Source organism: Prosopis cineraria, unplaced genomic scaffold (assembly GCF_029017545.1).
Source record: "Prosopis cineraria cultivar Desert tree isolate PC_DT_omini unplaced genomic scaffold, ASM2901754v1 PC657, whole genome shotgun sequence".
Taxonomy (NCBI): Eukaryota; Viridiplantae; Streptophyta; class Magnoliopsida; order Fabales; family Fabaceae; genus Prosopis; species Prosopis cineraria.
Window position 1 is genome coordinate 27561 of NW_026555982.1, and position 17237 is coordinate 44797.

The following is a 17237-nucleotide window of genomic DNA, read 5'->3' on the forward strand; positions in this document are numbered from 1 at the left end:
AAAATATATTTAATAAACTTGATTAGTATGTACACTTTTGTCAAAAAATGTATAGAAGAAGCAATATTTAAATAAAAAGAAATTAATCTACAGGTAAATAGAACATTTATATATAAATGACAAATAATTTAGCAAAATAGAGTTTTTAAGGCATAAATCCAACATACAACTATATTTTCTTGTTTTTTATAATTCAAAATAATATCATTTTATGTTAATATAGAAAGAAAAATATAAAAAATTCAATCCAGTCTACTTGTCCAAAATTCTTGAATCGAATCCCTAAAGAAATTGATTCACTAGTTCATTGTCATGATTTTCTAACTCAGATTAAATTTTAAGTCCTCATTTTTTTCAAAATGAGCTAAACCCAAATCTTAAGCATGTACAGAGAATCTATCAACAATCATTTGGTCACTTCAATTCAGTCTATTGAATATTGATCCAAACAGAGTCTAACTGGCAAGGTATCTCTAGCCACCATATTATTTTAATTATTCATTATAGAAGAATGACTTTACAACCTTATAGCTTGTGTTCTCAGACTTTTGGTCCAAGTAAGCGCCACAATAGACCATAACTGCCTTTGGCGGGTGCTGTGCGCCGAAATGTCTTCGTCCTCCGCGTTCACGCAATCTCACCAGGCACCATCGCTTCTGTAACCATCCTCTTCTTCTTCTTCTTCTTCTTCTGTGTCTGATCTCCACCAACAATTTTTTCTCTCTAACTACTTGTAATAATCTGTGTTTCAGTTGCCGCGCAAGTTGGTACTGACTTTTCTGATCGGCCACTTTGGAGCTCGCCGTTTCTTTGTTGATTACTTTGGAGGTTACAATTCCATTTATTTCTGTCTGTTTCGTCGTTTTTCGTTGAACTGCGTTATGTTATGCTTCATCTTGAGAAGAAACCCCCGCCATGTTTTGATTTCTTGATTAATAAGCTCGTCTATTAATCTCGTTGAAATCCATCATCTATATCTGGTTCAGTCATTCCACTTTTTTGTTTGATGAAATTTCACTTTTAATCTGGTTTTGGTTAATTTTATGTCTCCAATCCTTCATGCTCGGTTCATAAGTTAGCAAACTTCTTTCATCTATGTTCTTTTCGCTTTTGGTCCCCTGATAGTTTTACAAAAATGGCTGTGTGTGTCTATATATCTAAGCCATCTATAGTCCAGTTTAATCAGATTGAAGAACAACTTAAGGGCATTTTCTGTTATGGTTGGTTAAAAAAAATCTGGAATTAAAAAAGAAAAAGTCAAAACGCAAACCCCCAGAATTAGTGTGAGGATTGAGTATTAAGCATTTCTTGGTGCTGTTCTTTTCTTTAACATGTATGCTTTTTCTCTTCTTTTTCTGCTTCTTTAAACAGGGCTCCGCAGGACAAGGCCTAGTGGAAGGAATTGATTATCACTTGAGTGGTTTTTTACTACAGTTGCAGAATAGCTGCATTAAAAAATGGGAAAGCAATTGGTGTCTTGCAATTCCACTGTTCAATTTCAGAACAACCATGGATGCATGTGGGGTATATTTCATATGCTTGACTATCATCGTTGGCGTAACGTTAAAAAGGTCTTTCCTCACAAAAGGCATTACTTGGGAAGACATGCCAGATGTAAGCACTATTCCACTTCACTTTCTTTTTTCTTTTTTTAGTCATATTTCCTTGAAAGTTGCTCAATTCTCTACAACTAAGTCTTACACTACTGGATGGAGTCGGCTATACAGATTGCACGATGTCATTATACTCAATTCTCTACTAGTATAAAGAATTAAAGATGTTCAATTCATTCACTCCTCTATATATTACCTCTGCAGATTATAAGAAAAGAAACACTTTGTCCAACCACAGTGATTGTGACGACCAAAGATTTGAGAATGTGGATGTTAAACCCCTACTGGTACTTTGTGATAACTTTCTCAGACTTGAGATGATGATATGAATATTATTTTAGTTAGACAACATGTACTGACTGAATTGAATCTGAAAACTTACAGGTTAGGCAACGTGGCAAAAAAGCGGGTGCTGCTGGCGAGAGTTCTGCCAGAAAAAGCAAAAAAGGATTGCGTATTGAAAATATGTCCGAAGAAGAAAGTTCCAAAGATCAGATCTTAAGCTTACAAAGTAGGCCACAAGATTTTGAGTCTTCTGATAAATCTGCAGTAGAAACTAGTAAACTTGATAGAGACGTTTTCAGTGAGTTTAAGGAGCATGCTGATGTTGTGGAGGTATTCAGAGCAGAAAAAGATTTTCTCCTGAAATTCTTAAAAGATCTGAATGTGGGCGCGAGAAGCTTTCAAAACAAGAAAGCAAGATTGACAAAATCAGGGTCGTTCCCCATAGCAGCATCTTCACAAGTGCGGAACCTTAAATCAACGAGCCTCAAACACAAGCAAACAGAAATATGGGCCTTTCCTAAGGGGGAAAAGCTGCTTTTTGGGACTCAAGCACTAAATTTTTTTGCAAAAGATGATGCTTATATGAAAGAAGTGTCATTAGTGGGTGATTATGGTCTGGATAGTACTATGAAACAATCAGGGTTTGCTTTGTCAGGGCCTTCAAATGGATTAAATCACAAACATAAAGGGTGGAATCAACTGGTTCTTCATCGTTTCAAAGTTATAAAGCAGAGGATAAAGCATGCTCTTATGGAATTAACCAAAAATGGTTATCATACTTCTCTTGAAGCATTCCGTCGAAGAGTTTCATATGAAAATAGGCTTGGGAAAGAGGCGCCACAACGTTTAGAGGATGGCATGACTGAGATTATAAGCTCAAATGAAATTAAAGCCTCTGATTATGACTCCAACAAGCATGAAATTCCCCTCATAAGAAGAACATCTTCTCTGAATGAGTCACTGGATAGATATACTCAATTATTTGAGAGAAGTTTTGGCAAAGATATCAAGTGGCATGGCTCAATGTTCAAGAGCTTAAAAGTGACAAATGCAGATGACAATCACACAGGTGGTTGTGCTCCAAAGTTGACCAAAAGGAACTTGTCTCTCCCTAATATCGAGTCCATAGGCTTCATTCTTCATGAGGCCATTTGCGATGCAAATGATGCAGGGAGTATTCCAGCAAGAACTTCTTTGGATAACAACAAAAAAGAAGAAACTGATATTCTTGTTCATCGAAAATCAGCAAGCCTTCTTGTGAGCAAAGACAAACTACTAGATGATATAATAGAGACTGAAGTTAAGGAAGAGGAGGAAAGCAGTGGGAACGATGTAACTCCCAATCCTTTATCCCATTCAACTGCAGAAAATGAAAGTTCTTGCCAAGAAAATGTGGAAATAGAAACGACAATGGATCATGGCAAGGGTATGATGGATATTCTTGAAGCTAGCTGTGAAGACAAGACAACCGAAAATACAACAGGTAATAAATATATGTTCATGCATCTAAAGGTGATTTTTTTTTTTAAAGATTCCATTCAATTTTATTGATAAATCTGATATCAGATTAAACATGTTTGGTTGGAAGAAAAATTTGGTTAACTTTTCTCCCATTTGATTAACTCATGAACAGGTACTGAAAGAAATATAAGAGGCTCTAGCATGAATGATATGGAGGAAGATTTACCGAAAGTAGAAAGCAGATACTCTTTGCAAGCAAAAGGGACAAACAAGAGCAGTGACAATCATTTCCTGCTCTTGGAATCAGATATAATAAATGATTCAAATTTCAAATATGTGAAGCACATTATTGAACTTTCAGGCTTCATGGAGAATGACCATATCCAAATGTGGCACACAGTGAACCAACCACTAAAGCCATCCTTATGCAAAGAAACAGAATTCTTTGAAGAGATTGACAAGCCCATTGATCATCAGCTTCTTTTTGATATAGTGAACGAGAGTCTGCTTGAAATATTTGAAGGATCATCGACCTACTTCCCTCGGCCCTTCTCCTTCAACCTCCGCCTTCATCCTACACCGAAGGGTCATCGTCTTCTTAGGGAAGTGTGGAATAGAGTTAACTTGTATCTGAGCTTAATGCCGGAATTAGATCAGACATTAGACGATGTTGTCAGACGAGATTTGGCAAGTAATGTCTGGATGAACCTTCAAAGTGAAGAAGAGTGTGTAGCACTTGAACTAGAGGACATGATTGTGGATGATCTGTTGGATGAAATAATCTTCTGTTGAGGTTTTCATAGATCTAAGCTTCAAATCAAATCTAGCAGCTTGGATTGTTTGAGCATATGATTGTAGCAGCCACAGCATTCATGTGGCACAGTGAGCTTATTAATGTTGCAGCCACATGAATGCTCGCTTATCGCGGAAACGCTTAGAAAGATGCGAATTGGAGTGATCCTGCTTCTGGTCAATTTTAACTGACAAGTGCCAGCATAGATGGGGAAAAAAGGGAGATTCTGTGTTCATGTTCATATTGGTCCGCTGGTCGATGTTCTGTAGAGTTTATTAAGGAGTTCTGTGTGTGATTTGTTTGTAAATACTAAATAATGTATATGATTGCTGGAGTTGAAGAAGTGTTTTAGACTTTTTTTTTTTTTTTAATAGAATACAATAGAGTGGGATGCATAAAAGTTTTATATATTGTTAATTGAGAGAATTTCTTAAAAGAAAATGAAATAGTTTGGAATGACTTTTTTAATACCATTTTTTTTTAGTTATTCTAAATTCTTTTTTACTTCAATTTAGAAAGTCTAGAATGAAATGGTTTGTTATAAATAATATTATTACAAAAAAATTAGAGGAGAAAAATAAATAAAAATATATTTTTTCTAGCATAAACTTTTTTTAAAAAAGTTGTAAAATGTATTTTTTTTTTTAATTTTCCCCCCTTCCTTTTCTTTTCATTCCAAATGGCGCTACTGATTAGTTTTTTTTTTTTTAAGAATCTCATTTAAAAATTATAAATGTAACACATTTTTAAATAAAACTTAAAGTATTTTGAAATTTCAATATAAAATGTTGAGCTTGAATTAAAATAAATTATCAAAATATCTTTTTATAACACATTGTAAGGTATAACTTTGTTAAACTGTTATCATTACTTATAAAATTAATTATATTATTTATTAATTTTTTTTGTTACTTGCTATATTTAATATATCGCAGCTAATATGATTATTGATTTTTAAGAAGACTTGTTGTTTTCTTCATTTTACTTATTAATTTTTTATATTACTTGCTAAGTAAAGTCCATATAGCGAGGTAAATATATTATTTCTTAAGTTAAAATTACCTATATTATTTATTAAATGATTTATTTTATTTATTAATTTTTTTATATTATTTGTTTTGCTGGAACATATTATTGAAATAAAGATATTTTAATCATTTTACTTTACAATATTATTTCAATTTAAAAGAAATATAATTTCACATTATGTTGAATCTAATTTAAAAATATATCGAATCTAAGACCAAGGTTCTAAAATAAAATTCTCCCTCTTAAAAAAATATTAATTAATAGCTGTTAAAAAAATTTATATTAATCAAAAATTATTTATTATCATAATTTAAAATTAATACTTGTTGATTTGAATTAGTTTTTTTATTAACAAATATCTATTTAAATTTTAACAACAGTTTATTATAAATTAATAATAATCTATTTTAACTTTTTTATTTAAATTTTAACAATAATTAATTTTCAGAAACATTAAAAATAAAGTTCTCAAGCTCAATTTTTTCTTTTATTTTTAAAATAAACATTCGAAATTTCATGAGCTTAAGTGCTCAACTCAGGCACTCAGTCGCCGTTCTCTCTGTGCGGTTCGTCCATAGCTCACAGCTGTTTCCTCAGTCGTTAACCCCATCCTCGCCGGCGCTACTGTCCGCCGTCCTCGTACCGCTTGTGATTAGTCGTCGTGATAGAGTGGCCTCATCTGTCACCCATCGCCCAGATCCGCATTGCCATCTGGAGAAGAGAGGTAAGGTTCCATTCTGCCATACCCACTGATTTCTCATTCCTTAGATGCTTTTAATAAATAGAATGCTGTACGTTCTATGGTTTCGTGGCATCGTTTAAACCCCTCTATCTTTCTACCTTTATTTATAGTTCTCTAAATTCGAGTTTGTTTTTTTCAAAGTGGTTGGGTGTTTCGCAGTGAGATCTTTTGCTAGAGAATAGGGCGTAACTTACATTGTCTTTTGTTTTTCTCTTTTTAATCATATGCAGTTTTGAGATTGCAATTATTAGTCACCTGCGGGAGCAAGACATGAATAGTAGAGAACATTATTTATATATATGCACATGTATATACTGTCTGCTCAGAAGTTGTTGACTGTAGGCGAGATGCCATATTGGCCTTGGGATGCTCTATTTACGCTTGAATTGTTGGTGTTGCTGTACTTGTTTAGGGACTGGGTTCTTGTGAAAAATAAGGTTATACTTGCTGTTAAAGTGATCTAAACTGACGTTTCTCCCTGGGAAGTAATCAAATGTAAACTTGGCATTAAATTAAATTAAGTCATGAAGCATTGTTCTAAGATCATATTGTATAATTGGTAGACTTGTTTGGACTAAAAATTGATCACTATTCAAACACACAATCAAAAACTGGCTTTAATCTGCGATGCCATTTTTGACTAATCAAAATCAGTATCCATCAGAATTCTAGCTGAATTAAAAAAAAAAAATCAAAAGCATAACGAAGCAAAGATTAAGGAACAAAATCTGATGCCTTCTTTTTTCTTTTTTTCCCTAAGCACGAGGCCCCTCTTGAAGTTTTGGGCTTGACAGGCTTGTATATTTTAAACTCTGATTGTGCCTCAAGCTTGCTTATTTTAAACTCTTTGATTTAAAAGTCATAAGCTGAATCAAATTCATAATTATGTAGTATAGTATAAGAAAAACTACTAATTTAGGCTTTTCAGTGTGACTCGTTGGTTGACCAAACATGGACAAGAGCATGATAGGAGATCTGGAATCCCTTCCAGAGGAAGATAAGCTCAGAATGGCTGCCATGATTGATCAGCTCCAAATCCGAGACAGGTTCCTCCACTTGTAAAAATACTCTGTGTTTTTACCCCTTACAGTTTCATGTATTTTGTGCTTGCAAGTCCATCCTGCTAATCAAGTTTGTTTGGGCTCTGATGTTCTGTGAAGATGGAATAGCCTTAAAGTTGAAGCCTTTGCCAAATTTTGTGGCATAGTTATTGTGCATATATTTGCATCAAAGGTCAGATTTTGACTGGCATTCCAATTCTGGGGCTTCATCGTACTTAGTAATTCATGAGAATCACAAATCTTTTAATTCTTGTGGTTCTCTTCCTGTGAAGCCAGAATGAAGTTCTCCTTAAAACCAGTTCAACAAGTCCATGTTGCACCTGGACGTTTTGGGAACAACATGTTGTTTGTGTCTTTCCTTAGCTGTTATCAACCAGCCTTTTCTAGCATTTGTCTGAAAATTAAATTCTAATCCAATGTGCTTAGCAGTCACCTTTTCGGTGCACGGAAGGTTCAATGACCATCTCAACCTTTGGATTAATTTTTGAATGGTTAGGATTTAACATTTTATAAAATTGAATTTTTTAATTTTTCTAATTATAATCATAAATAAATAAATTTATTTATTTATTTTTCATAATTTCACATTTTAATAATAATTTTAAGAAATACTAAATCCTACCCATCCAAAATTTGATCTAACAATTGAGATGGTAAATGGAGAGGAAGTGGAGAGAAAATAAATGGAGAGAAGCTAAGTCCTAGAATGTACCTTTTAGTTCATGCCTTGTTTCTACAGCACCTCTAATGAAAGGAAGATTAGATATTTAAACTTAGTGCATGTCTGGTATATGGAAAAGTGCTTTCTAGAAAGGAAAGGGGAAATGTACCTTGAAAGAAAATGAGATAGGTGCATTTTTCATTTCCTTTACCAGAAGGAACTTTTCTGTATATCAAACATGCACTTAGTTTACCTCCATTAATGCAGGTGATGGTTTTGGTTCAAGTTTAAACTCCTATATGCTTCTATTTTTAGCACTTTTTTGCTCGTTCATTTCTATGTAGCTTGATTAGACTCGTCTCTATGAGAAGTGTAAGTAGTCAAATTTATGAATAACTAGTATCCATAATGAAACGTAGGGCAATAGTACAAAGGTGCTCTGATTATTTTTGTGCTGCCCTTTTACTCTTTCAATCTCTTGTTTGTTCTTCTTGTTGAACCATTGCTTGGTTTGAGATTGGAATCTGATTCTAATAACTTAATTGCAGTCTAAGAATGTACAATTCACTGGTGGAGAGATGCTTTAATGATTGTGTTGACAACTTCAAGCATAAATCCCTGCATAAGCAAGAGGAAAGCTGTGTTCGAAGGTGTGCAGAGAAGTTTTTAAAACACTCCATGCGTGTTGGCATGAGGTTTGCAGAGCTCAATCAAGGAGCAGCAACACAAGATTGAGAACTGTGATTAGACCAAGTTAGTTTGACCTAATCTGTATTTAGGATCTTGTCAGACATGGATCACAAACAAGCCCCTTCTAAATATACAGAAGTTAAAAACTCAGCCTTGCCTGTGATAAGCTCTTATATTGGTTTTGCTCTTTAGATATGAGGATAGATTGTCGCTATTTGAATCTCTGGGTTGCAATGAGTACTAAAAAATTCGTAATGAATAAATTTTGGTTTTATCATCATTGTGCCTCATTCACGGAGGTTTTAGTTTGTGACATTGATTTGATCATCAGAAGACGTAAGCTAGCTAGTAAAATTCGTTATTATTTGGGTATAAAATGATTTTAGGGTTTCCCTGGAAGCTTCAAGGTTTGAGATCATATTGATGAACTATCTTCCTAGGGAATTGTTGCATGTGTTTGTAGTTGAGATCATGGGATTCAATGGGCCCAAGCGACAATCCTAAAATTTGTGAAGATTAGTCAACCTCAGTGTCAGGTACAGCTCCTGTACTCATTGTTGTGGTAAGATCTCAACCGTTTAAATTCAGTTCAGACAGTCTAGATTTAAAATTTGACTTCCAATTCTTGACTAATAAATTTATTTTTAATGAGTGATACAAGATTATCTTTATTTTCAATTCTTTATCTAATAAAATAAAAATTTATTAGACAATCCAAATTGACGATAGTGATAAGCATTGAAGGCAAATCCGTGTTGTTACTGCTATCGCATGATTTCGAAGATTTTCCTAGAAGAAAGAGGGGAAATTGCCATATAACCTGTAGCCTGAAGTCTCGTAAGATGTGTTCCCATCGAAATGCCCATTCCATTTGATTTTCACTTCCCTGATAAAAATACCAACAAGCACTCGTTACAGTGTCAGATTAAGGACTGGGGTCCAAGAGGACAAGAGTCACCAAGAATTTGATGAGACATAGCTTGAACAGAATCAGATACAGAGTAATAGATTTAGGCTCTTAGCTAAATTTGCTTAGTCAGTCCAGTTGATAATGCTTCCATATACACTATGGTCTTCTTTTTACTTTGTTGTGCAGTGTATATTACATTGATTGATATTGTACCCTGCCTTTTGACAAAAAGTTTGTTCCTTGTGGTATATTATCTCTATATAATGTGTCCTCTTTTAGTTCCAACTCAAAAATGTTAGCAATATAAAAGATGATGCATATTAAAAAGCATGTCAAGTTACTAGAGTTAGATTTAGCATAAGTAGCTAATCTCTCATAAAGTGATGAACTCAAATTTGAATCTTTGTGTCCTCTTTTAGCTCCAACTCAAAAATATTAGCAATATGCAAGATGTGACATAATAAAAAGCATGTCACGTTACCAATAAGAGTTGAATTTAGTGCATGGAGTTGGGCTCTCAAACATGACAAACCAAATTTCAGATCTTCATAAAAAGAAATACTTACATTTAATGTCAGATCATATTTTAAATAAAATTGTGTCCAGTAAGAGGACATATGTGCACTATATAAAATGAACAAAGAAAGAAACAAAAAGAAAAGAAGGCTCTTAGGTTGATGAGTATGAAAACTGGATCAAAAGTTTCATGAAATACCTTTATATCAACCCAACATAACGCAACACAACACAACTAAACTCTTGGCAATATTTGAAGGTCTCAATTTTTGATGGGATAAAAAAATTACTCAAGTCAATGTTTTCTGCAATTTAATGGAAAGCAATCAATCTCACTTGAAATGAGCATACCCAGAATCATCCCCTTACCAGCAACATCAAAACGATCCAAAATGTTATTTGAGATTGGACTGAGACAGCTTGAAGGAAACATCATATGTAAATACAATATCCTTATCGGCATCAATTTCATGCGGATTTATGACTTGTATGAGGAAGTAATTACTTAACATCCATCAAGATAGAACTAAGAAGGATTGTCGATATGAATGGCAATGAGACTTTTCATTATCATTAAGAATTAAGAATTGAAATATAAAAATTAAAGCCGAGAGATTAAATCAATAAAATTTCTAAATGCAAGGGATTAGAAGTTATTACATCCTTTCTTTCTCTCTTTTTCTCACAATGCTACACCATGACAATTCTCATCAAGGAAAATTGACGTTTTATTAATTAGCAAAAAGTCTCTGCATAGAATTCTTGTGCATGGCTTCCTAGTAGTAGGAAATGATCTACTAACATCCATATTTAACAAAGAGTAGCTTTACAAAATGGTGAAATACTTGTCCTTAATGAAATGCGGCTTAAGCTTGAAATTTATTATTGAAAAAATATATCTGCAAGTCCTTATAGTTTTACTCAATTTTCAATTAAACCCCTGCAATTTATTTTGTTTTAATTGAGTCCTTATAGTTTAATCAATTAAAATTTTTTAATCTCTAAAAGTTAAAGTCCTTAAATTTTCCCTTAAAAAACAAAATTAAAAACTTTCATATTTTTTGTTAGATGATTGTATGACTTTAAAATTAATTACATAATTTTTATTACTCAATTTATATAATTAGGTTATTTTCTAAATATTTGTTATACAGAAGAAAATTTCATGAAAAAATTAATAAAATGTGAATGGTGTATTAAATCAAATTTTATTTTTTCAATTTTGACTAAAGGTACTAAATTAAATTTTTTAGAAACTCCAAATGTATTTTTGTTTTTTAAAACTTAATAATTTGTTATTAATTTTAACATTCAAGGAATGAAACATATAACAAGATTAAAGTCTACTTTTTTCTAAGTACGTTGGGCATCACATACTCTTAAATGGAGTAACATTTTTCTTGAACTCTCTTTTAGGAGAGCAAAAATACTTTTATGTCAAATTGTCGTTTGGTATGCCATTAGTTGTTGCAGTTTGAGTTGGCTTCCTATATCTGTACATTTGACACTTTGACCATATGAATGATGACCACACATACCAAATAAGCTCTGTCCCCAAGTCACAACCCCACACAATCAGAATAGAATGAAATGAAATTTGCATTGCGTCCAGCATTGGTGACACTTGTTAGTGCCCTCTGAACATTAAAATAATCAAAGATGTTCATGCAAATCTTGGCATTGCAACCCAACTTCCACTCAGGCACTCAACTTCATGCAGAAAAATGTTCAGATGATTGAGAAGAGAGTTTGAAAGAGCAGTCTCCACAAGAGGATAGTAGCTCCTAGGGCTGCACAAAGAATTGGACGGGACTGGACTTTAACCTAATCGGAGTCCGGTCCTTTTCATGAAAAGGACTAGGTTAGGTAACCCGTAGTCCGGTTTGGTCCTGTGAAAACCCGGAGATTAACAAGACTGGACTTGATCCATAGGACTGGAAGACTGGTCCTGTTAATCCAATACTCACTTGGCCTTCTTTTTCTTTTTTTTCTCTATGATGACCAATAATCTATTTCAACTTACCAAATTCAATTAAGATAATAAAAACACTTATTATAATAAATCCATAATAATTTCTAACACCAAGAAAATAATATTTTAGTTATAATCCAAACTCCAAATGATTTAAATACATAACTTCAATAAAAATCAAAGAAAGACCGAAAATAGACCAAAGGAAAAAAATCAGCAAGAACAGAAGTAATAAAAATAAACCCACAGACATGTTCCTTCAAAGTTCGAACAGATCAAGATCAGAGTGCAAAGTACAAGGCAGGGGCTAGGCTTTGGCGCACTGAAAAAATTGAGAATGAGAGCAAAGTTGAGTGAGTAGCTGAGACGCTAAGTGTTGTTGAGTAACAGTATTGAGGTTTTTTTTTTTCAATCAGAGTGCAAAGTGTAAGGCAGGATTAAGACTTTTTTTTCTAAAGCTTATTAATTAATAATTTATAAATTAATTTTAATTATATTAAAATAATTATATAGGACCAAACCGGACTACTTAATCAGATGCTTGGTCTCTAGTCTGGTCTTACCCGAAAAATCAGTCCTGTCTTTTTAGGTCTTTTTGATCCTATAGGACCAACATTTTACAGGACTGAACAGGATCGGATTTTCATAGATCGGACCGGACCGAACGAGACCACAAGACTTTTGCACAGCCCTAGTAGCTCCTCATGGGCGTTAAGGTGACTTCGCTCGTGGCTGTGGGCACCAACTTATGCAAAATTACCAGTTTTCTTCTGGCATTGTCGCCGGAGATTGGCCAAAATCTTAAGCTCGATGTGGTTTATCCCATCAAAAGGCTACAAACCTGCAACCTTTGCATTGACACTAACCATCCATTTGGATGAGAGAGAAAAAAATGAAGAGAAAACTAGAAAAAAAAATATTATCACAAGAAGTAAGTACCTTTTAAGTCACAAGAAGCTTTATGAAATTAAGAACTAAACGCAAACGAGTGGCATATAGATCAATGGACAATGTAGAACATTCAACTCATAAAGTGTCAACAGCATAATGTAAGTATTGATGGCAAAATCCACCTTGCACTCTAACAGAAAACTAAGAAGCTAGTCCAAGAAACTTCAAACTAAAATAACAAAATTGGAACTCGCTACATTCAATATTGCAGTCTAACCAATGATGTTTTGGGCCTTGTTCAGGATCACTCCTTCGTATTTCACTTGGAACCACTTCATGGCATCCTCTTTTGTGACACGGTGCCGGATCCCAACACGGGACTTGCACCTGCGGCGACGTCCCACACGGTAACCAGGCCGTTCCAGAACAACATAGAAGTCCATTCCATAAATACCAGTAGACGGATCATACCTGAAGCAGAGCCAAATTCCAATACAAAGCGTTAGAGAGAAGAAACCAAATTGAGTTTCCAACACAAGATAAAAGGAATTTTGCACAGCAACAACTAGGCACATACGAACGTACATTAAATCACCAGAAAACCAAACTTATTGAGACTAAAGCTCAGAGAATTCCATTAAGGAATAACTGACTAGTTGATAAAAACCACAAAATAACACAACCTGTAAAAGGTTTACATTCCATTAAACATACATCGTCGATCAACAGATTAAACAAATTAGTTGATAAGAAAAGAAAAAAGGGCTTTTCAAATTACTTGATCCCTAAATCAATATGCTCCTGGATGCCGAAGCCAAAGCAGCCTGTATCACTGAAGTTTCTTCTCAGCAGTTCATATTCCTTCACCTTCAGACCACTCTCCAAAAGTTGCATTGCCTTGTCACCTCTAACAGTGACATAGCACGCAATCTTTTCATTCCTTCTGATGCCAAAGGAACGAACAGTATACCTTGCTGTTCAAAAGCAGACTAGGAAAATGAGAACTAATCAAGTAAAAAGTGCAGCACGCAATGAACAATACATCCAAGATAACTAATTTCAATCACCGTAGACAGCTGAAATGAAACCAACCATACATCCTTCTTTTGAGGTTTGATTAAGGATACAATATGAACACGGACAAGAAAACAGTCTTCAGGAAACCATGATCAGAAGACATCAATTTTATTAGCACTAGTGGAGTTCTGGATCTAAACAAGGAAACAAGTATATCAAAGGACGAAAAGAACAGGACAAAAATGTGTCACTCGAATACTTACAATGCCCACTTAAGCGTTTTGCTTTAAGGCAGATTTAGCATTCAAGCAAAACCATATATCAAAATTCTTCAACATTATTGTCAATTATCATTATCAATAAAAAAATACCTGCATTACCAGTAAGTTCAAAATTTGCGGTCAAACTAAAACAAGATTTCTCAGCCACAAAGAAAATGATAAAGAAAATATCGCAGGACAAAGCCAAGCATAGCATAGCAAGGATAAAAAATTAACCTTTGGAGAAAACTGGGGTCTGGCCACTAAGCTGCTCCAACACCTATTGCAAAAACAGAATGATTCCAAACCAAAAGGTCAATCCGAACCAACAAAGAACGAGGAAGGAGAAGGACCATTTACAATGCGTGATGAATACCTTAGCAGCTCTGGTGAGACGATCTCCACTCTCGCCGACTGAGATATTGAGAACGAGCTTCTGGACCTTGATTTCCCTCATAGGGTTCGCCAGCTTCTTCTCTGAAGCCTGCTCAAGGAGTACCCCAGGTCACTCAAAAGCAGAAATGATTCAGAGTTATAAAACGATGAACAGGAAGATGAATGTGTACCATTGTGGAAGTTTTGCAGCCGCAGAGACGAAGAAAGAGAATGACGCACGGAGGTAAATGGGAGGAAGAGACGGCGCCAGGGTTTTCATAAGAGCTTTGAAATCGAATCGCCTATTTTTTTTTTTGGTGAGAAAAAATGATCGCTTTTTTTTTTAAAAAATTAATCTCATAATTATTTAAATTTAATATATTTCAAATCTTTATTTATAGTATAGTTTAATTTTTTTATTATACTCCAAGCTGAAAAATATTTTTATTACTGAAGAATCAAGATTTTTTAGTTTGATATTATCAAAAAATTAAAATTATTACTTAAATTTCCACAAAAAAAAACTAAGAGACTAAAAAAAATAAATATAATATTCAGTTATTAAATTAAAACTAAATGACATGAAATGGAAAATACGATAGTTAAATGAAAGATAAAATTAAATTAAAATTAAAAGAATATAAAAGATATGAAATCATAAATATTAAATAATATTAAAAGTTAAAATATAGTGCTATTTTTTTTTTTCTTATTATGATCCTTGTGTTACATGTTACATAAAAACTGTGATTTTGAAGGTTTAATAAGTTCTCTAATATTTAAAAAAAGGTGTTTTCGATCATATATTTAAATTAGATAATCTACCTATATGTCTAGAAATTCGATACTAAAAATTGTTGTTATTATTTTTTTTTTAAAAAGTTCATCTTCAAAGCTTGGTCAATCAGGCTAGTTTGAGCCTGAACCAACCTGACCATTTTTCTCTTTTCTTTTCTTTTTGAGAGGGTTTTTTTTTTTTTTTGGGGGGGGGGGGGTGTCAATACACATGCGGTTACGGTAATTAATTCTAATTCTAGTGGAATCGGGTTCGTTTCCTTTTAAAATCAGAGATTAGATGAGCAAAACACAGTTACTTAAAATGGCCACAACAAAACGATCAGTTTAATAAAGAAAATCTGAGAAGGACAACGTTAATTTAAATTGCTATATATTACATCTACATGATCAAAGAGGAACTTGGATATTGCTCATGCTATTTTTATGACACTCAGCTCTCACTCAAAGATTCAATTTGAAGAAGAAAGAAATGAGATCAAAATTTTCGGATAGAATTAGACTGAAAATACTAAGAAGAATCTAAAATCAGGAGAAGTGTATGCCAGCTTTGTTGAATAAAGAAAGCAAATATAGGAATTCTTGTAGGCTGAGCTTGGATGACCTCTTCTCTTCAAAATCTCCCTCTTTCAGAACACCCATAACCTTGTCCTTAAATTCAGGTTGCCCTGCTTCGGCATCACCGTCACCACCCTCAATGCCATCTCATCATCATCTTCATCTAATCCATCATCTATCCCCATGCATCGATCTTCCATGGAGTTTCCAAAACCAGAGAACTCCATTTTCGTATCAGTTTCCTCTGTTAAACCTTCTTCCTGCGCGAGTTTCAGTGATTGCACAGTCTTGTAGTTCTTCTCCAGCAAGGAGATCACATTCTTCTGCCTAAAAATTGAACCAAATGTCTGTTCTTTTTTCTGTGAAACAAATGCGCAAAAATCCATCCCATTCCTTCTGCTTAACTTCGATGCGAGGTTTCCTTGGTTCAATTCGCACTACAGAGGAATCAACCTTCGGGGAGGTCGGAAATTGCTTTCTCCAACTTTGAGGAGGTGGGATACTCAAGCGAGGAGTTGAGTGTTCACGGTAAGGCGACAATAGAGTTTGTCACCAGGTTGAGCACCATCTCATGGGAAATTCTCTCTGGAACATAATAATTGCACGCCTAAATGCAGGTTGGTGGTTGAGTAACTTGAACGTGAGCGGCGAAGATATTTGATATGGAATGTTTGCCACACATATGTCAAAATAGGGAAGGTCAGTCTTAAGCACGTCACCTTGAATAACCTAAATCACAGAAAATAGAAAGGAAACAAATATAAGATTCTTAGCCACACCAATTATAAAACAGAAATTATGTCCTGTTCTCGAAAATTTTTATGGTTACAGGTAAGGGGAAAAAAGTGACGAGTTCCTCACATTTAAACATAATTTTCTCTTCTTTCTTCTTTTTTTCCGTTCTTTTTTTGTCTATAATGGGAAATTGCTACTTTCTCTTGAAGCTAAGACTTTTAGGACCTATACCCAAATTCCCTATAGTTAAAGTCAAGGTATAAAACCAAACGGGTTATTGAACTGGTCAAGATATTGATACAAGGATAAATGATCCAAACCAAAAAACCGGGGACAACTCAATCATGAATAATTTTTTAACTTAAAAAATGTTGTTCTAGGCTAGCGAAGTGAGGGAAAAAACATAAAATCCAACATGGACTGGACCGGTCAGAGGACTGCTTCACCGGTTCACTAGCATGAGTAGTCAACCCAAGTTGGGATTTAATGCCATGGCAAAAACTATAGAGGCCTATTAAACCTGGCTTGATGGAAGACAACATAAGTTTAAGATCATTTGATGCAATGCAAGTGTAGAATAACAAATTGCCACCTGTTCCAAAATGACATCAAAAGGAAGGAACATAAATATGTATGTATGGCCAGAATCATGGTTAGATGATTTGGTAAAAGTAAGAACGAAACCGACTGGAAAAGAATTAACAATGACGCTCAGGCATTGTATTAGTGGTAGTGAAGTGACGAATCATGAGCACCGACAACTAGATATCAAAGACTTTTAAACTGTTATAGCTCCAAAAAAAAAAAGACAAACAATGTTATGGTCAGGCTCATAAGAAGAAAACTTATATAGTCATGAAGACTCTAGCTAAC

General features: G+C 34.1%; 3 protein-coding genes and 1 pseudogene across 3 annotated transcripts; 2 read left to right on the forward strand and 2 right to left on the reverse strand.

Annotated features, from left to right (window-relative positions):
• The first annotated feature begins 541 nt into the window (after positions 1 to 541).
• On the forward strand, positions 542 to 4625 carry LOC129297933 (uncharacterized). The gene is made up of 6 exons (XM_054936278.1): positions 542 to 658; positions 753 to 828; positions 1372 to 1614; positions 1818 to 1900; positions 1998 to 3381; positions 3532 to 4625. Exons 3-6 carry the CDS (start codon positions 1458 to 1460, stop codon positions 4149 to 4151), a joined length of 2244 nt encoding a protein of 747 aa, XP_054792253.1. The 5' UTR covers positions 542 to 658; positions 753 to 828; positions 1372 to 1457; the 3' UTR covers positions 4152 to 4625.
• Positions 4626 to 5715: 1090 nt separating this feature from the next.
• Positions 5716 to 8615, forward strand: LOC129297937 (mitochondrial import inner membrane translocase subunit Tim9-like). The gene is made up of 3 exons (XM_054936281.1): positions 5716 to 5905; positions 6852 to 6969; positions 8194 to 8615. Exons 2-3 carry the CDS (start codon positions 6875 to 6877, stop codon positions 8378 to 8380), a joined length of 282 nt encoding a protein of 93 aa, XP_054792256.1. The 5' UTR covers positions 5716 to 5905; positions 6852 to 6874; the 3' UTR covers positions 8381 to 8615.
• Positions 8616 to 12708: 4093 nt separating this feature from the next.
• LOC129297936 (60S ribosomal protein L11-like) lies at positions 12709 to 14569 on the reverse strand. The gene is made up of 5 exons (XM_054936280.1): positions 14468 to 14569; positions 14278 to 14385; positions 14139 to 14181; positions 13403 to 13598; positions 12709 to 13095 (listed from the first exon to the last, which is right to left on the reverse strand). Exons 1-5 carry the CDS (start codon positions 14468 to 14470, stop codon positions 12897 to 12899), a joined length of 549 nt encoding a protein of 182 aa, XP_054792255.1. The 5' UTR covers positions 14471 to 14569; the 3' UTR covers positions 12709 to 12896.
• An 857-nt stretch (positions 14570 to 15426) lies between these two features.
• On the reverse strand, positions 15427 to 16358 carry LOC129297932 (ribosomal RNA small subunit methyltransferase-like; annotated as a pseudogene).
• Between the last annotated feature and the right edge of the window lie 879 nt (positions 16359 to 17237).